The following is a 21,363-nucleotide window of genomic DNA, read 5'->3' as shown; positions in this document are numbered from 1 at the left end:
TTCAACTTAATCAAATGCACCCCTTTCATTTGTACAATCAAGTTATTTCATAAATGATCAATTTAACTGCATGTACCATAATTACAATACTGTGTTAGCTGGAGTTAATTAAATCAAGGTGCAGATAATTAATAGTAAATGTAAGACATTTCCCAAAGCTAGCTTGTGAGTAGCTGCAGTGTCATTCGTGGCTCATTTATAGATGCACTTTGCATGGTTGACACTTAAATCTAAACCATCAACTCTCTGGGGCACAAATGTAAATCTTTACCTCAGGCCTCACATATATCACTGTAGCCCAAAAGCTGCATCGCTGACTGAGAACAACCACCTACAACGAAACATCACAGAAAATTAGATACAAAAGATAGGTAAACTAGAAAGCTAAAATTCAGTACATAATTCGCAAAATGCAAATACATAATTTCTATATTAGTGTTATCTTTTTTTTTTCTTTTTAATCAAATTGTTTTTATTGAAAGATTTGTAGGTTTTACAAAAAACATTCAAACAACAAGAAACAGAAAAAAATATATAAAATGCACTACAAGAGACAGCGGCCTTATATACCGTATATGTTATTTTTTAATGAAATTTGTATCACATCAAAGACATGGTGTATTGTGATGTGTGACATTACAACTCAAATGCTAAAACAAAGTATAAGGCTGCATAGCTGGCACCTTAAAGCTGAAATCCAGGAACATATAAAAGACATGTATTAATAATCACAGAGCTGCATTAATGTTTAATTAAACACATTTTTTAAAAATGAAAGTATTCAAAGTACCTAAATTTAACCTGGTATCTTCCTCTTGCTGGTTGATGATGCTGGTTATAAGACTGAGGACTTTTTTTTTTTTTGGAGCTTACTTTATATCGCCTTCTGCTATGTTTACTGTCCACCCAACTGCCAGTGGTGTCTACAGCTTGTGCTGCAGTTGTAGGGGCCTTTGCAGCTAAGACTGAGCACTTGAGCAGCTTACCTAGCCCTGCACAAATTTAAACTTTCTTACAAAGTTGTTTCTAACTGAAAAAGCGCCACCCTACATAGGTGCAAAAAACCAACACACACTAAATCAGGCAGCTGACCCTTTTAGTGCAACTTAATATTCACAACATATAAAGACAAAATAAAGGTAGGCACTTGCCAAGACTCAATAGATAATTCCTTGCAGTAATGATAAAAAATATAAGTGCCAACATACATATAAAATAAACAATAAATAGTGCCAATCAATGTCCATAAGTACATTCAAATGTTCATAGAAGATCCTCAAACACCATGTGTCTTGTACCATAACCAAATCTTCCTGTACAATTCACCAGTGCTCTACCACCGTGCCCAGAAAAAAATGCACTTATTGTTTATTTTATATGTATGTTGGTACTGCTCAAAGGTTTACATACCCTGGCAGAAATTGTGAAATTTTGTTATCGATATTGAAAATATGACTGATCATGCCAAAAAATGCTCTTTTTTTGAAGGATGATGATCATATGAAGCCATTTATTATAAAATAGTTGTTTGGCTCCTTTTTAAATCATAATGATAACAGAAATCATCCAAATGGCCATGATCAAAAGTTTACATACCCTGGAATGTTTGGCCTTGGTACAGACACACATGGGTTAAAATGCCAATTAGAGGTAACGTCCCACATCTGTGGCTTTTTAAATTTCAATTAGTGTCAGTGTATAAATAGTCAATGAGTTTGTTAGCTTTTACATGGAAGCACTGACTAGGCTAGATACTGAGCCATGGGGATCAGAAAAGAACTGTCAACAGTCCTGTGTAAAAAGGTAATGGAACTTTATAAAGACGGAAAAGGACATCAAAAGATGTCCAAAGCCTTGAATATGCCAATCAGTACTGTTAAATCACTTATTAAGAAGTGGAAAGTTCGGGGGTCTCTTGATACCAAGCCAATGTCAGGTAGACCAAGAAAGATTGCAGCCACAAATGCCAGAAAAATTGTTTGGGATACAAAAGGGAAACCCATAGGTAACCACAAGAAAAATACAGGCTGCTCTGGACAGTGTGGTTGTTTTAAAGAAGCACAATATGATGACACTTGAACAAAAATGCGCTGCATGGTCGAGGTGCCAGAAAGAAGCCTTTACTGCATCAATGACACAAAAAGGCCTGGTTAGGCACATCAAGCATATTGTAACTGGGCTTTTTTGTGGCACTGGTGAAGTAAAAGCTTCTTTCTGGCACCTCGACCAAACAGCTCATTTTTGTTCAAGTATCACTGTATTGTACTCCTTAAAAACAACCACACCATCTTTTTCCAGAGCAGCCTGTTTTTTTTTTAGGTTGCCTGTGGGTTTTTCTTTGAATCCCGGACAATTCTTTTGTCAGTTATGTCTGCAATCTTTCTTGGTTTACCTGACCTTAGCTTGGTATCAAGAGATCCCCGAACTTTCCACTTCTTAATAGGTGATTTAACAGTACTGATTGGCATATTCAAGGCTTTGGACATCTTTATATTTCCTTTTCCATCTTTATAAAAGTTCTATTACCTTGTTACGCAGGACTTTTCACAGTTCTTTTCTGAGCCCCATGGCTCAGTATCTAGCCTAGTCAGTGCTTCCACGTAAGAGCTAACAAACTCATTGACTATTTATACACTGACACTAAATGCAATTTTAAAAAGCCACAGATGTGGGACATTAACCTCTAACTGGCATTTTAACCCATGCGTGTCACCTTTTGTGTCTGTACCAAGGCCAAACATTCCAGCGTATGTAAACTTTTGATCATGGCCATTTGGGTGATTTCTGTTATCATTATGATTTAAAAAGGAGCCAAACAACTATTTGATAATAAATGGCTTCATACAATCATCATCCTTCAATAAAAGAGCATATTTTGGCATGATCAGTCATATTTTCAATATCAATGGCAAAATTTCACAATTTCTACAAGGGTATGTAAACTTTTGAGCACAACTGTACATACATACATAAACACAGTGGGTAAAATAAGTAACATGCCACCATTTTGTCGGAAAGGTTTACCACATGAAATTTTACCACGTCAATAACAACCCATGCAGTCCAGACATGCAAAGAAATCAAAACAAATAAGTTCAGAAATTAAGTTATGTGCAATAAAATGGAATGCCACAGGGAAAAAGTACTGAACATGCTAATTTAAATGTAATACTTTGTACAAAATCATTTGTTGGTAATGACAGCTTAGACGCCTCCAGTATGGAGAAAGTAGTTGCATGCATTGCTCAGGTGTGATTTTGGCCCATTCTTCCACACAAACAGTTCTCAAATCTTAAAGGTTCCATGGGTCTCTTCTATGAACTCTGATCTTTAGTTCTTTCCATAGATTTTCTATCGGATGCAATTTGGGTGATTGGCTGGGCCATTCTATCAGCTTTTTCTTTCTTTGAAACCAATTGAGTGTTTCATTGGCTTTGTGTTTGGGATCTTGTCTTGCTGAAATGTCCACCCTCGTTTCATCATTCATTTTTATTAAGAATGTCTTGATACATTTTTCCATTTATCCTTCCTTCAATGACATGAAGTTTGCCAGTACCGCATGCTGAAAAACAGCCCCACAGCATGATGTTCCCACCTCCAAGCTTCACTGTTGGTATGGTGTTTTTGGGGTGATATGCAGTGCCACCTGACCTTCAAACATGGTGTGCATTAAGGCATCCAAAGAGTTCAATTTTGGTCTCATTTGACGAGACTATATTCTCCCAGTATTTCATAGGCTTGTCTAAATGTTGTGCAGAAAACTTTAAAAAAGAGCTTCAACATGCTTTTTCTTCAGCAATGGAGTCTTGCGTGGTGATTGTGAATACAGGCCATGGCGGTTGAGTGCTTCACTTATTGTTTTCTTTGAAACATTTGTACCTAATTCCAGATCTTTCTGAAGCTCTCCACAAGTGGCCCTTAGACAACTCTTTTGATCATTCTTTTCACTCCTCTGTCATAAATCTTGTGAGAAGCACCTGGTCGTGGCCAGTTTATGGTGAAATGATGTGCTTTCCACTTTCGGATTATGGCCCCAACAGTGCTCATTGTAACATTCAGACGTTTATAAATCCTTCTGTAGCCAATGGATTGCGTTGGTTGTTACCGACATGTGGTGAATAATTCATGTCAATAGCACCTTTAGAAATACATTTACCTAGAAAAATGGTGGCATGTTCAATACTTATTTTACCCACTGTATAAATATATACACACAAACACACAGTACTGTGCATGTGTGTGTAAATGAAGGATGCTTTCTGAAATAGAAGTCTTAATAGTTTATATTTATCAATTACCAAAATGATAAGTAAATGAGCAGAAGAGAAATCCACATCAAATCAATATTTGGTGTGACCACCCTTTGCCCTCAAAACAGCATCAATTCTTTCTAGGTACACTTGCCCACAGTTTTGAAAGAACTGGGCTGGTAGCTTGTTCCAAACATCTTGCTAACTAACCCCAGATCTTCAGTGGATGCGGGCTGCCTCAAATCCTTATGTCTCTTCATATAATCCCAGACAGACTCAATGATGTTGAGATCAGAGCTCTGTGGGGGCCAGGCCATCACTTCCAGGACACTTTGTTCTTTACACTGAAGATCGTTCTTAATGACATTGGCTGCATGTTTGGGGTTGTTGTCCTGCTGCAGAATACATTTGGGGCCAGTCACATGCCTCCCTGATGGTATGGCTTGATGGATAAGTATCTGCCTGAATTTCTCAGCATTGACAATACCATCAATCCTGACAAAATCCCCAACCCCATTTGCAGAAATGTTCCCCAAACTTGCAGGGAACCTCCACCATGCTTCACTGTTACCTGCAGACACTCATTATTGTACTGCTCTCCAGCCCTCCGAGAACAAACTGCCTTCTGCTACAGCCACATATTTCAAATTTTGACCCACCAGTCCAGAGCACCTGCTGCCAATTTTCTGCACTCTACTTTCTCTGTTTTTGCGCATAGATTAGAAATCCAACATGCCAGGGAGACTATGGTCTTGGCCATGGGGCGACTCAGAGACTGATTATGCTTGTCCCACACAGCCAGAGTGCTGACTTACTATGACCTGGAATGAAACTAAGCATACAGCACCCATCTCAGGAGGCCATCCTCAGACCCAGAACTCTCATGCATAAGCTCATGAAAGGTTGACTCCTGGATTGAAGCAGCCACATGTTAAGTGTGATGGGAGAGAAGCCTTTCCCAGAAAGAAAGACCCAGGACCAGGCCATATCCAAGACTAATTGAGTATCCACCCTAAGCTGTGCAATGTCTGTGCAGTCCGCTGGGCACTGGAAGAAAGAGCATGAATGAATTGATGTTTTAAAAGGAGGTTGTCTAGATATCCAAAAATGTGGACTGAGAACATAGCAGAGCTCAGACAGGTGCTAAAAAGTACCGCTCTCCCACAGCAAAATGCAGGAAGCATGAGTGTAGGGGGAAGATAATGACCATGCAGGTAAGCTTTCATGTTTACAGAGACCAGAAAATAACCTACCTGGCTGATTCCATGGGGAATTTTCAGACCCAAAGGAATTTGAGGATCTTCAGATCCAGGATAGGGTGAATACTATCTTTTGCTTTGGGTACAGTAAACAAATTGGAGTAGAGCCCCTAAAACCTTTCCTCTGCAGGGACTGGGGCAACAACCCTCAGAAAAAAGTGTTCCAGGGAAGTGTACAGATTCTCCAGCCCTTGCAGAGTGGAGGGAAGATTTTAAGGTATGAAGCAGGGTGGAGACAGAGAAACATAATTTTATATTTCCTGAAGATGACTCACTGAGACCTAATGTCCAAGGTATCCCATGACCAGGTGGCTGTGAAGGCCAACTGACGTCCCTCTGATTTGAAGTGAGGAATCCAAGTACGGCATGGTGGATTTGGAGTCGGGCTTGGTGCTCAAAGTCTTATGGTGGAAATGGGTGCTGGGCATGGACTTTGAGGCATGAGAGGGATAAAAGGAAGCTTCCTGGAAAATGGGAGTCAAGGGCTTACCTGCAAGGATTTTTGCTTTCTTTTTACTGGGCAAAAAGGTACTCCTAAAACAATGACTTGCTTCATAAAGGAATCCCCTGCGAAGGGCATCCTTCTCCAGGCACTGCTTACTTCACAGAGCAACACTTGAGCCACAGGATCTTGTGCATTTGGATGAACAAAAGACTAATCCTGGATATTTGATGCTGCATGACTGTCAATAAAACCACGCAGTAGTGTAAAATTACAGGTAATATCTCCAGTTGCTTAAGGACAGATGGATCCAAAGGAATAGAACCAGCATCTCGGGTAATACACTTAGATCAGACAGCAAGGTCTGACAAACTTTCATGGAGGTAACCACAGTTTCTATAGCCAAACCAAATAGAGCAAAAGGAACCTTATGAACTACTGAGGCCCTAAAAACAGAAATGTCTTCCACAGGGACTAACATCATTGCAAACCCTCACCTTGTAAAACAATCCATTCAGTTTAAAATAGAAACGAAAGGCAAAATATTTTTGTATAGATTTAAAAACCATTATATACACCATTCCCCCCCCCCCCTTTTTATAAATGATCACATACTCTCTGTTCTCTGCCCCATAAGAGCTGGGGTAGGAGAAACAGCAGTACACTAATCTTCCCAGTGAAAGGCTGTGCAAGGAAGTTGTCTGCAGATGTCTGATAACTGGGGGAGAGCAGGATCAGTTCCCAGCATAGCTAGAGAACTGACCACGGTGTGTTCTCCTGCTTAGTGTGAACAGTTTTTAATAGGAAAACTGGCAGGAACACCAAGTGTTTCATACAAGGAAACAATACAAAGAACAGGATCATTTTTTCATACAAGTACATGGCACAGCAGGCACATATCAGGAAAATGAAATGTTGGGTTTACATATTCTTTAAAAGTCATTTTAAGGCAGGAAAATGCAGGGTCCACAACAGGGGCCTTCTAGCTTTTGAGAAACAACTCCTATATATGGTACTGCTGGGTAAAACTCTTAGTGGAGACAGACATTTTTTTAGGCCAGTGACTGTGCTAACCTCCTCTACAAGGGAGTAAATAAAAAAGGATGCAGACAGGACCTGTAGCAGGTGCTGTGCCAATAAGGGCTGATATGGTGTGTCTAAGTTTAGGAGAGATAGCAGCAAAAAGACTCCTCCTGCACTGAATCCCTTAGATGAGGAATCCTTTCCCTTTTCCTCCACCGCCTCTTAGTCTGTGACCAATGCAATAGCAATGGCAGAGTCAGAAATAGACACGAGGAGAGGCAGTGGGGTTTAGAGGTTTTCTAAAGAATAAATATCTTCCCCATAAACTTAGAAATGGAGGCAAATAACACTTTCCTGTTTAAACTGGAGGTGTGGGGAGCACCCAAGAAAGTGATGGAGGTATCAGAAGAGGGGAGGGATACCATTTGTGGGAATCCATACTATTGTCCTTTAGAGCTAACCTGACTAACCTTTCCAGAGAAGGATGGAGAAAGCTGTGGCCATACTCCATGCAAACCTCACAAGGAATTGGAGTAGGACACTCTAGGACCCAGGTTTAAAGTGCAAGGTCCCGACTTATCCACACCATGGTGAATGGTCACAAATGCCTCAGGAAAAAAGGGGACATCCCTCAGTCTTAGTCCTTTGCAGGCAGACTTCCCCCCGAGGAGGTCTTCAGATACAGGGACTCACTAGCTGATGGACCTCAGCCCTTGACCTGTATATCACCCTGTGGCTGACTCAACCCCTTTTACAGCATGCCTAATGCAGGATCCTTTATGGTCCAAGTATGCTCCCAGAGGCTCAGCCATCTGGCATGCCACGGTGCATTTAGAATCTTGATAGAAGCATCCACAAAGAAAATTCCACAGGTAGAGAAGTCATTGAATTCTCTTATTAGAGAGAAGACGCCTATAACCTAAGGGCATTAGCAAAATAAGTTGTGGCAGTGGGAGAAGTTTCATGAGGCTGTCCTAACAACTTTGTTTGCCAGTGTCCAGTCACATGAAGATGACAGTATATAACCAATTAGGCTATGAATAACCTGTGTCCTGTACTGCAGGAATAAGAAATTATATTTACTTAACTATATGCAGCACTCATCTATGGAGGGCTCGTCTGGACCCACTCACCCAGACCGAGTGGCCGCAGAGGTGGTCGGGTCGGCATGCTCCTGTCACCGCTGAGCACCTTCCAGGTCCTCCCTAACCTCCCCTCTCTATCCTTCTCCTCCTTCGAGGCCCACTGCATCCGGCTCTTCTCTCCCACCCCTCTGAGGATTGCAGTAATCTATCGGCCTCCCGGACCCGTATCCCGCTTCCTGGACGACTTTGCCGAGTGGCTTCCCTTCTTCGTCTCCTCTGAGCTACCGATCATCATCCTTGGGGACTTCAATATCCCCATCAACGTCAACAACCCGGCTACTTCCCAGCTCCTCCTCTTTCGCACTCACACAATCCTCCACCCACACTGATGGGAACACCCTGGACCTCGTTTTCTCCCACCTCTGTACCCTCCACAACTTCACTAACACCCCCTTCCCTTTCTCTGACCACCACCTCCTCACGTTCTCCGTCTCCCCATCCTCTAACTCCCCCCCCCCCCAAAAAAAAACGTCAAACCATCACCAGCTGTAACCTCAGAAACCTGAACCTGGCCCCTCTCCACTCGGCAGCTGACCATCTGTACGAAAGTATCCTTCCACTGCCATGCCCTGACCTGAACACTACTGCGCACAACGACTCACTGTCAGCTGCCCTAGACTCCCTGGCACCCTAACCACACATAACATCAGACCCCGACCGCTTCAACCCTGGCAGAATGACCATACAAAATGTCTCAAACGACCCCACCACACCTGCACACTATAACCTCCCCAACACTCCGCTCCTTCAGCCCTGCTACCGCTGAGGTGGTCACTAAGGTCTTCACAGAAGCCCGCCTCACCACTTGCCCCCTGGACCCTATCCCCTCACAACTCCTCCGGTCACCCCCCTCCTCGATCACTCGCTCCCTCACCCACATCTACAATTTCGCCCTCTTTACTGGCGCATTCCCCTCCCCCTAAAGCACGTGCGCATCATCCCCATACTCAAAAAACCCTCCCTGGACCCCACTGACCCGAACAACCTTAGAACCATCTCCCTGCTGCCACTCATTTCAAAGCTCCTTGAGCACTTAGTCTACAATCGCCTAAGCGCCCACCTCACTGACAACAACCTTCTTGATCCACTACAGTCTGGCTTCTGTCCCCTACACTCCACCGAAACCGCCCTACTTAAAATTACTAACGACCTGCTAACCGCCAAAGCTAATAGCCACTACTCAGTCCTCCTACTTATCGACCTCTCCGCGGCCTTCAACACAGTCGACCACCCCCTCCTCCTTACTAAACTACACTCCCTTGGCATCAGGGACTCTGCTCTCTCCTGGTTCTCCTCTTACCTATCCCAATGCTCCTTCAGCGTTACCTATAACGCTGCCACCTCCCCCTCTCTGTTGGGGTCCCCCAAGGCTCTGTCCTCGGACCCCTTCTCTTCTCCATCTACACCTCCTCCCTTGGCAAACTGATACACTCCCACGGCTTCAACTATCACCTCTATGTCGATGACACACAAATTTACCTCTCCACCCCTCACCCCCTCACTCTCCACCAGCATCACCCACCTCCTAAACGACATATCAGACTGGATGTCACTCCATTTCCTCAAGTTAAACCTTTCCAAAACCGAGCTCCTAGTTTTCCCCCCAGCCCTCACTCCCCCCCCATCCTCTCCATCACGACTAACAACGCCACCATCAATCTAACCCCCCATGCCAAAGTCCTAGGTGTCACCCTGGACTCAAACCTTTCCTTCCAACCTCATGTCCAATCACTATCAAATTCATGCAGGCTCCACCTCCGCAACATCTCCAAGATACGTATGTTCCTCACCCCAGACACCACTAAACAACTCGTACACTCTCTTATTATCTCACGCCTAGACTACTGCAACTCCCTTCTCACCAGCCTACACCAACACACGCTATCCCCGCTCCAGTCTATCCTGAACTCAGCGGCTAGACTCATCCACCTCACCAACCGCTCCACTTCTGCCACCCCCCTCTGCCAATCCCTTCACTGGCTCCCGATTGCCCAACGTATTAAATTCAAATTACTAACTCTGACATACAAAGCTATTCATAACGCTGCCCCAAACTACCTCACTGACCTGATACCCAAATACCACCCTACCCGTACTATTCGCTGCTCATAAGACCTCCTACTCTCTAGTTCCCTGGTCTCCTCCTCCCACGCTCGACTGCAGGACTTCTCCAGGACTTCCCCCATCCTCTGGAACTCCCTACCCCAATCCATCAGACTGTCACCTACCCTCCTCACCTTCAGGCGCACCCTGAAAACCCATCTCTTCAGGGAAGCCTACCCCACCCTCACCTAACAGCTGTTCTCCTCCACTCCTCCTACCACTCCATCCCCCACAGCCACTTCCTCCTGTACCTCTACCCCCTCCCTCCTAGATTGTAAGCTCAAAAGAGCAGGGCCCTCGAACCCCTCGTGTATTGTATTGTTACATGCTCTGCCCGCCCACTTTAATGTACAGCGCTGAGCAAACCTTTTGGCGCTATATAAACATTGTATAATAATAATAATAATAATAATAATAATATGCCACATTCCTTATTGTTTTCAAAACCCAAACACTATATAAAGGCCAAGTGGATGGTTACCTGCAAAATTTCATCAAGACTGTGAATGACAGGAGGCAGGTATAGATCAGAAACGGTATCTCCTGGTTTGATGCTGCCACTGTCCTCATCATATCTTAAAGCAAGGACATAACAGAAGCTGGGAGCAGGTAGAGTACAGGGTATCTGAGAGACAAAAGAGTATGTATCAAGATCACAGCAAATAGCATGCAATAAGAAAGATGAAAAACCAAAACACATTATGCATAATCTACAAGAAACATGAGATGAGAAATATCACCACTTCACAACCTGACCTTAAAATCTTTGTACAATATCTAATTTAAATTTAACACAAACTATGAAATATAAGGACCTACCTAAACTATCCAATTCATTTGCATCCAATCAGGCAGGTCCTTGCACTACATAGTTGTTGGTAAATCCAAAGGAGATTGTACAGTCAGATTGTAAAGTGTGTGGTGAGCTTTATGCTGCTGACCTTCTCCGCAATTTCAAACTGCCTGCCTGTTTCTGATTTTAGTACTTATTTATTTCATGTACTCATATAGCGCTGTCAATTTACGCAGCACATTACATATACATATTGTACATTCACATCACTCTCTAATTCTCAAGGGGAATACAATCTAAGGTCTTTAATTTACATTCATAAGTACACATACTATTTCCTGGAACAACCAGAAAATACTTAGTTGTGCTGTCCTTTAGTGAGATTACAGAACAGAAAATCAACTGGGCTCACATTTTTTAAAAGATTTATTTATAGAGAGCTTTTGACATGTAAAACATAAGTAAAAATTATTTATCATACATTTCTAGAAAGCTTGCAGTTTAAAACGATTGGTTATTGAAATTAAAGAAGCATGCTTACCATATGAGCGGGTACTATTTCACTGTCACACAAGCTTTTATTTATTTAATATGCAGCATAGCATGCTTTAAAAACCTTATCAGATTCCACATACTGAAAAACACTGTAACCTTCTTTAGTTGTCATGTGAAATAAATCAGACTATGGTTTATGCATGGAGACATCAAGGCTACATGTCATAAGATGACTAACTCTCAGCCTTGCACTCCCCACAAATATTTCCATTCTGTTACCTCCATGTGTACGTCAAAATTGACAATGTGAGCTTTATCAAAATGCCAGCTTATTCAAACAGACACGATAAAGCAGAATATGTGATAGGTTTGTCAGTTGTCAAAACTTAGCAAGCTGTAGCTTGCAAAAATGGCAGAACACTGACTTTTACAAACATGTTCTGAAGTGAAACATCCCAGAGTGTTCAATTTCTTGATACATGGAACCCAAATACATAGACCAGATACTCTCCTTTAAAAAAAAATCTAAAATGGTGACCAAACAATTGGTCCTTAACCAATCACAGTATAGTGGGTGTAAACCTAGTAGCCGATCAGGAAATAAGAGCGGCAGATCTGACAGGGAAGTGCAAAATCACACCAGCAAATTCTACAGCGAGCATATACAGTAAACGAAGAGCAGATTCAATGAGACACTGACAGGTGAATAGTAACCCAACCACGCTCAATCACATCTGACTGACCCAGATGAGCCTAAGTAGCAGTTATTTCTGCAGTTGTCAGTATAAAGGAGGTGTCTCTCTCTCTGTAGGCAAAAAAAAAGAACACATTTTTGGGAGTGGTTCCCCCATGCTGATTTGACAAGGTGAGGTTGCTTATTATTAATTTCTATGCTAAACAAGGGCAGGAGGGAAACAATGAACTATTTTAATTTGAAGGGGCAATAATACCCCTTGCTCATTATTCTCAGTGAGATGCCTATCCATCTGTGGCCTTCATTAACTGCCTCCTGCCCGCCATATTGGGAAATGACGGATGGACGGGAGCTCTCTTGTTCTGGAAGAACGCCATATGATGTCAGTGATGCCTCTTAGTGTCCATCAATGCTGCCTTTCAGTGACCATCAGTCATGCCTATCAGTGCCCATCAGTGATGCCTGTCAATGCCCTTCAGTGCTTCCTCATCAGTGCAGTATATTAGTACTCATCAGTGCCAATCAGGGCCACCTATCAGTGCTTGTCATTGCCACCTATCAGTGCCCATGAGTGCCACATGTCAGTGCCCATCAGTGATACCTGTAAGTGCCACCTATTAGTGCCTCCTCATCAGTGCAGCCCCACCAGTGCATATTAGTGAAAGAGAATAAAAAAAAACTAAGAAAACTTTTTTTTTCCAAAATTCGGTCCTTTAGCATTTGTTTAGCAAAAGTAAAAAAAACAGTGGTGATTAAATACCACCAAAAGAAAGTTCTATATGTCTCAAAACATTATAACATTTTTGTTTGGGTACAGTGTTGCATGACTGAACAATAGTCAAGCACAACAGTGCTGAAAATTGGCCTGGGCAGGAAGGGGGTGAAAGTGCCCAGAAGGCAAGTGGTTTAACCACTTGGCAACTGTGCTATAGCCGAATGATGGCTATAGCGCAGTGGTCCAGTCCTGGGAGGGCGTCATATGACATGCACCCAGCGATCTCCATGATCGCTGTGTCCTACGGACACAGCTGATCATGTGATGTGGTAAAAGGCCAATCACAGCGGCCTTTTACCACGTTAATCAGCTGTGTCCAATGACATAGCAGATTATCGGATAAATACAGTTGTTGGTTATTGGCTGCACTTTCCTCACGCTGTCACAGCGTGAGAAAAGTACTGCCGATAACCGGCAATTGTCAGAACAAATCGGCACTGATCATCAGGACAATGATGATCAGTGTCCAGCAGTGCCACCCACCTGTGCTCATCAGAGCCTAGCAGTGCCACCCACCTGTGCTCATCAGAGCCTAGCAGTGCCACCCACCTGTGCTCAGCAGTGCCTCCCATCAGTGCTGCCAATCAGTGCCCATCATTGCTGCATATCATTGCAGCATCATCAGTGCCGCCTATCAGTGCAGCATCATCAGTGCCGCCTATCAGTGCTACCTATCTATGCTACCTCATCAGTGCTATCAGTGCCCATCAGTGCTGCCTATCAGTGCAGCCTCATCAATGCACATCAGTGAATGAGAAAAATTACCTGTTTGCAAAGTTGTATAATAGAAACAAAGAAAAACTTTTTTTTTCAAATTTTTTTCGCTTTTTTTTTCATAGAACATAAAATAAAACACCCAGCGACGATTAAATACCACCAAAAGAAAGCTCTATTTGTGTGAAAAAAATAATAAATATTTCATATGGGTACAATGTTGCATGACTGCGCAATTGTCATTCAAAGTGCGACAGCGCTGAAAGCTGGAAATTGGCCTGGGCACGAAGGGGGTATAAGTGCCTGATAGGTAAGTGGTTAAGGTATTCTACTGTGTTCAAACTGGTCAGGACTGACCCACAGACTTCCAGTGAGAAAAATAAGCAGCACTGTAAGGAAGCAGCGATTATATATATATCACAAACAATATGGCTGCATACACAAATTAATTCACAAACTATACACAGTATATAAAAAGTCTGCATTTAAAATCTCTCAAGTGTACATTAACAAAACGCCTTGAATAGTTCAATCTAAAACAGTTGAACACCTTTAAAACATGCCAATAAATGTGATAAAACCAGCCAGCACATTATCACTGTCATTCTGTAGCTAATAACATTTTAGGCGCTAAATCAAAAACAAAGTGAGTAATGAACTTAGACAAAGCTCTGAGTATTTTGTCTGCATAAATGAGCACAAACCAATCTCACTGAGAAAAACATTGCATGTTCCATCCAGAATTAATGAAAATAAAGAGAAAATAGAGTTAGTAACTTGTCCTGGTAAAACTCTACAGATTCTAACGGACTCTCTTTTTTGTTAAATTTATAAATAAAATGTCACATTCAATTTTATCTTTGCTCTAGGCCTGCTAATTTATCAAAACAGAACACAACACAAACTAATTTTAAGATTTCATTTTAATCATTACTATACAACCTGACATTTAAATATTACTAATAAGATATCCAATTACAATAATTAAAAAAAGCAGAATAAACGCAAACACCCTCAAAATGTGTCTTAGATATATCCATCATAAGACCTAATGTAAACTGTGAACATTGGGAATCATATTTATTTACCACCAGGGGGTAATTAGACTTAGATGTCCCCTCTGGGTGTAAATTAGGAGCACACAGTTAAAGATTAGGTCATCTACTCAAATCTTTGGTTTACAGAAATGTAATCTCCAGAGTAAACTGACACAGAGAAGCAGGTAATTGTTCTTTAATTACAGCACAGCTTGTTTCCATACTGTTGAATTAGGAAAATAATCACTGTTTTATAATTTACTAATCACTTCAAGCAAACAAATAACTACTGTACAAAGTAGAACAGAGCAAAGTATACTGCAGCAGATTAAAGTATAATTTGTAAAATATACAGGAGTACCTATTCATATAACAATTCTAGTTGTGAATTATATAACTGCACTATAAGTTTGGTTATCTCAATGTCGGCTGCTTACTGCAAAGGTACAAGTGGTCAGTATTTACAGAGCACACATGAAAAAAGAAAAAAAAAAAACTGCTCCTTCATTCCCTAATGACAGGCTTCATTGGGTCCTGGACAAGGCTATAAAGTGCAACTCCAGGCTGGGCAACCACAGGCCAACATTGGAGCAGTCCAATAAAAAAAAAAAAAATCCTATTCCTTATCTAGTGATAAACAGGCACTGAATACTATATAGAGCAGTGCCATGTAATGACATGGATCTACACAGCATTTTCCTGTTAGTCCAGAGCAGAGATGATGACCTTCCAGGGGGTAGAGCTTTCACAATGCAGGCTCACAGGAAGTGGGTTACATAACACTTGGTCATATTAAACCTAGAAGTGGACTGGCGCTGGATTTCAGAACTGTGAGTCTGCAGGGAACAGAGCCAGAGAGGAGGCCAGGATTTTTTGTTTGTTTGTTGTGTTGAGTTGTGCATAACTAAGTTTAATCAGAGGTTCGGGAACTGACTTTGGGAACTGACTGGCAGGGGTGCTGGAATCATGGGACTTGTAGAACAGAATTATAATTTTTTCTTGACAGGTTGATCGGTTCAAATAAATGTTTTTCAACTGTACATTTAGCTGATTGCCGGGACTGCAGTTTGAAATGGTTGAAACCCATTAATTCACTCAGGGAACCATCGCCTCAAGCTTAACCACTTGCCCTCCGGAAGATGTACCCCCCCCTTCATGACCAGGCTTTTTGCTGTTCGGCACTGCACTATTTCAACTGGCAATTGCGTGGACGTGCAATGCTGTACCCAAATGAAATTAATGTCCTTTTTTTTTTACAAATAGAGCTTTCTTTTGGTGGTATTTGATCACTTCTGCGGTTTTTACTTTTTGCGCTATAAACAAAAAAAGACCAAAATGTTTGAAATAAACTATATTTTTCACTTTTGGTTATAAAAAATATCCAGCTAGTCATAAATTTAGGCCAAAATGTATTCTGCTACATGTCTTTGGTAAAAAAAATCCCAATACATGTATATTAATTGGTTTGCGTGAAAGCTATAGTTTTTACAAACTATGGTATATACAGTATTTTGGAATTTCAACAGCTTTTACTTTCTGACTACCTATCACATTTCTTAAGGTGCTAAAATGCCAGGGCAGTACAACCCCCCCCCACCCCCCAAATTACCCCTTTTTGGAAAGTAGACACCCCAAGGATTTTGCAGAGAGGCATGTTGAGTCAATGGAACATTGTAATTTTTTGCAACAAATTTTTCGAAAATTAAAATTTTTTTTTTCTAAGTTGTCAATTAAATGATATATTGCTCATGCATGCCATGGGTATATGTGAAATAACAACCCAAAACACATTCTTCTACTTCTCCCGAGTATGGGGATACCACATGTGAGAGACTCTGTAAGGAATCGCCTGGCGGTACCTCTAGCAGTCCACTGGTCAGGCTTCTCCAGAGCGCGGAGTCTAAGTCCCGGTTCACTTGTTCACCAGGGCCCCTGATGGTGGGGATGGACTTGGAGTGAACCGAGACAAGGTCGCGGCCCCCGGGTATACCCACCAGTGGTAGAGGAGCTTGCCAGAGGTTCCTGCTGGGTGAGAGCCTGATGTGAGGAGGCAGGGATAACCTGACGGGATGGACAGATGGATGGATGGATGGAGGAGCAGGTGCGAGGTCAGACAAGCCGAGTCGGTAGCCGTGGGATCGGTGTGGTACAAAGCAGCGGGCAGAGAATGGTCGGGTCACACGCCAGGTCAGCAACAAGAGATCAGATCCACAAGGGGGCATCCAGGAGCGAGGTCAGGCAAGCCAAGGGTCGGGACAGGAGAAATCAGCAAGGTCAGAGCAATCTGGGTCAGCAACAATCACAAATACACAGGTTCAAGAACAGGATACTAGGAAGACCATACGGTAACCAGTGACAGCACAGGGGGGATTTAAATACCGCGCCCTGCGCTGTCATTGGTGCCAGGCGCGCACCCGCGGACCCCAGTGCGCATGCGCGAGCTCCGTCACCGCAGCCGGCCAGGACCTAGCGCCTGCACACCAGTGCGAGTCGGCATACTGCGCCTGCGCCGGGACCAGCGCCGCGGCGATCCCTGACATTGCCCCCCCCCTACGGGCAACCTCCGGGTGCCCAACTGATCTCTCCACCGTGGGTGGCCACGATAAAACTCCCAGATAAGTCTAGGGGCATGAACATTTTGGCCGGTTCCCAGGAGTTCTACTCTGGGCCATAGTCCTTCCATTTGATCAAGAACTGGGTCTGGCCCCCCTCTTTCGGCAATTTAGAATTGCTTCCACTTCAAATTCCTCCTGTTCTTCAATGGTTATAGCTTCAGGAGGTCTGGACTCCTGATCTGGGAATGGATCTGGTACGGCTGGCTTCAGCAGAGATACGTGAAACACTGGGTGGATTTTGAAAGTCTCTGGGAGAACGAGCTCATATGCCACTTTTTTAATAATTCGCTTCACTCGGAATGGGCCCACAAACTTTGGTCCCAGTTTCTTCGAGGGGCACGACATCTTCAAGTTCGTTGTTGCCAACCAGACTTGGTCCCCGGGTTGCAACACCAGTTCTCCCCTTCGCTTCTTATCAAAGTCCCTTTTGTTATCTTCCTGGGCTCTTGAAATAGCTTCCTGAAGCAACTTGTTATTGGTAGAAAAAAAAGTGAGAGTGCTTTGAGTGGCTGGAACTGAACTCTCAGCGACCAGATCGGGTAGAAAAGTGGGGTGGAACCCAAAGTTTGCAAAAAACGGAGATTGCCCCATGGTTGAATGATTTGCGTTATTGTAGGCGAATTCTGCCAAAGGTAAGAGTGCCAGCCAATCATCCTGCAGGAAGGACGTGTAGCATCTCAAATTCTGTTCCAGTGTTTGGTTGGTCCTTTCCGTCTGCCCATTGGTCTGTGGGTGAAAAGCGGAGGAGAGGGACAATTTGATACCCAATGCCTTGCATAAAGCTTTCCAGAATTTGTAGGTAAACTGGACTCCTCAGTCCGAGACGATGTCTTCCGGGACTCCGTGCAGCCTTACCACTTCTCGTATGAAGATCTGTGCGGTCTCAAGAGCCGATGGCGTATTCTTCAGGGGTAAAAAGTGGGCCATCTTAGACAAGCGGTCCACGATCACGAGGATCGCGGTGTGGCCCTGGGACGGAGGAAGTTCGACTATGATGTCCATCGCAATCCTTTGCCACGGTCAATCGGGTATAGGTAGTGGGCGTAGCAACCCCCAGGCCTTGCCTCTAGGTGGCTTGTTCCTCTGACAAATGGCACAGGATTTGACGTAGCGTTCACAGTCCTTGGTCATGCTTGGCCACCAGAACGTGCGCTGGAGCAGCTCAAGAGTCTTCAACAGCCCGAAGTGCCCTGCCATCGAATGATCGTGGCAATGTCCCAGGACCAATGTTTGGACCTTTTCCGGCACCACAATTAACCCCTCCTTCCATACGAGTCCTCCCTTGCTCTGGAGGGACACCCCAGGTGGGGTTGGCATATCCATAGATGCGTCCTGCAGTCTAGAATGAAGTTCCGTTTGGAGGGCAAGGAAGTTCCCTGAAGATAGGATAGTATCAGGCTTTGGCTCCTCCTCAGGATCCTCAAACATGCGTGAGAGAGCATCGGACTTCGTGTTCTTGGAACCAGGTCTGTACGTTATGTGGAAGGAGAATCGGGAGAAAAAGAGCGCCCACCTCGCTTGGCGTGGTCGTAAACGTTTTGCCGTTCTCAAATACTCCAAATTCTTATGGTCTGTGAAAATCAGGATCGGATGTGTGGCTCCTTCCAGCAGATATCTCCATTCTTCTAATGCGGTTTTAATAGCCAATAATTCTCGATCTCCAATGTCATAATTCCTTTCGGCCGGTGAAAGTTTCCTTGAGAAGAACGCCACAGGGTGCAGAAGTTCCTTGGTGCCTCTCCTTTGGGACAGGATGGACCCTACTGCGTTTTCTGATGCGTCTACTTCCAGAACATAAGGCAGAGAGGCGTCCGGATGACTGAAAATGGGAGCAGTGGTAAATAATTTTTTCAGAGACTCAAAGGCTGCCTAGGCCTCAGGCGTCCATTTGAAACGGATCCCTTGTTTGGTTAATTGAGTAATGGGGGAAACCAGACCAGAGAAGTTCTTGATAAACTTCCTAGTTAGCGAATCCAATAAAGCGTTGGACGCCCTTCCTATCTGTGGGAACTGGCCAATCCAGAATTGCCGAGACCTTTTGAGGGTCCATCGCGACCCCCGTGGTGGAAATGATCAGTCCCAAAAATGCGATACTGTGCTGTTCGAAGCTGCACTTGTCACCCTTGGCGTACAGCCCGTGTAGACGTAACCGTTCCAACACCTTTGTCACATGATTCCTATGAGCCTCGAGTGAGGGCGAAAATATTAGTATGTCGTCTAGATAGACAATTACAAAAACGTCAAGATAATCCCTGAATATGTCGTTAACGAAGTGTTGGAACGTGGCTGGGGCATTGCAGAGTCCAAATGGCATGACCAGGTACTCAAAATGGCCAAATCGAGTGCGGAATGCTGTTTTCCCACTCGTCCCCCTCCCTTATACGAACCAGATTATATGCACCTCTCAAATCTAATTTTGTGAAAATAACTGCGGATTTCAGGCTCTGGAAGAGTTCTGGGACCAGGGGCAATGGATAGCGATTCTTAATTGTGACCTTATTTAGTTCCCGATAGTCAATGCAGGGTCTCAGGGATTTATCTTTCTTTTCTACAAAGAAAATTCCAGCCCCCACTGGTGAAGTGGAGGGGCGGATGAACCCTTTTTGGAGGTTCTCATCGATGTAATCCTTGAGAACCTCCGATTCTAGTTCGGACAAGGGAAAAATTCGGCCAAATGGAATCTCGGAACCGGGTTAAAGGTCAATGGGGCAATCAAACGGGCGGTGAGGAGGCAGGGAGTCTGCCCCCCCGTTTACTGAAAACATCTAAATAGCCGTGATAGGCCGCTGGAATCACCTGTCAGGCAAGCCAAGGGTCAGGACAGGAGAAATCAGCAAGGTCAGAGCAATCTGGGTCAGCAACAATCACAAATACACAGGTTCAAGAACAGGATACTAGGAAGACCATACGGCAACCAGTGACAGCACAGGGGGGATTTAAATACCGCGTCCTGTGTTGTCATTGGTGTCAGGCGCGCACCCGTGGACCCCAGTGCGCATGCGCGAGCTCCATCGCCGCGGCCGGCCAGGACATAGCGCCCGCACACCAGTGCGAGTCGCATACTGCGCCTGCGCCGGGACCATCACCGCGGCGATCCCTGACAGACTTTTTGGTAGCCTAGCTACATACAGGCCCCCAAAATCCAATGACCACCTCCGGGCTTTCAAAGGGCATACTTCCTCATATCACTTTCCCACTACTTATCACAGTTTCGGAGGCTCTAAAATGCCAAGATAGTACAAACACCCCATCCCCCAGATGACCCCTTTTTGGAAAGTAGACACCCCATGGAATTTGATAAGAGGAATGGTGAGTATTTTACAGATATCATTTTTGTTACAGGGGTTTGAAAAAGAAAAAATACATTTTTGTTTTCTTTCTTCATATTTCAAAAACACTTGGCAACAAATGAGATCTGCAAAATACTCACTATGCCTCTTAGCAAATACCTTGGAATGTCTATTTTCCAAAAAGGGGTCATTTGGAGGGGTTGCTTCTATTATCCTGACATTTCAGGGCCAACATTAGAAGCTTATGCCACACATCACCCACTCTTGAAGACCAAGCCTTTACTGACACTTTTTGTTCACATGAAAAACTTTTTTTTTGCTAGAAAATTACTTTGAACCATTTTTTAAAGCAGAGGCCCTAGAGAATAAAAGGTGGGTGTTGAAATTTTGTACGTCACACAGTGTGCAGCGATTTTCCAAACGCAAATCTTTTGGGAAAAATACACTTTTTAGAACTTTTATGTACAAAACACAATATATTACCCGATTGTTTGATAAAATATAAAAGATGATGTTACTCCAAGTAAATAGATACCAAACATGACATGCTTTAAAACTGCGCATGCCTGTGCAATGGGGATAAAGTACATACTTTTTATAATCGATAGGCGATGGCCTTACAGGTCACTAATTTATATTTACACAGGAGGTCTAGTGCCAGAATTACTGCCCTCAATCTGACAGCAGCAGGGGGCGAGGGGGGTTGTAAAAACGATTCAGCAACTAAT

The 21,363-nt window shown here is 43.5% G+C and overlaps 1 protein-coding gene across 1 annotated transcript in view; it reads right to left on the bottom strand.

Annotated features, from left to right (window-relative positions):
• Positions 1–21,363, bottom strand: part of SPIDR (scaffold protein involved in DNA repair) — a 770,885-nt gene that overhangs the window by 40,485 nt on the left and 709,037 nt on the right. Inside the window, exons 10-11 of the mRNA XM_089678484.1 lie at positions 10,704–10,847; positions 272–331 (exon numbers count right to left, since the gene is read on the bottom strand). Coding sequence (XP_089534610.1) covers positions 272–331; positions 10,704–10,847 — 204 coding nt within the window. The remainder of the gene's footprint in view (positions 1–271; positions 332–10,703; positions 10,848–21,363) is intronic.

Source organism: Staurois parvus, unplaced genomic scaffold (genome assembly GCF_062004578.1).
Source record: "Staurois parvus isolate SC_StPar_1 unplaced genomic scaffold, SC_StPar_1.0 ptg000205l, whole genome shotgun sequence".
Taxonomy (NCBI): Eukaryota; Metazoa; Chordata; class Amphibia; order Anura; family Ranidae; genus Staurois; species Staurois parvus.
The sequence above is the reverse complement of the archived record's forward strand: the minus strand, read 5'-3'. Positions and strand labels throughout refer to the sequence as shown.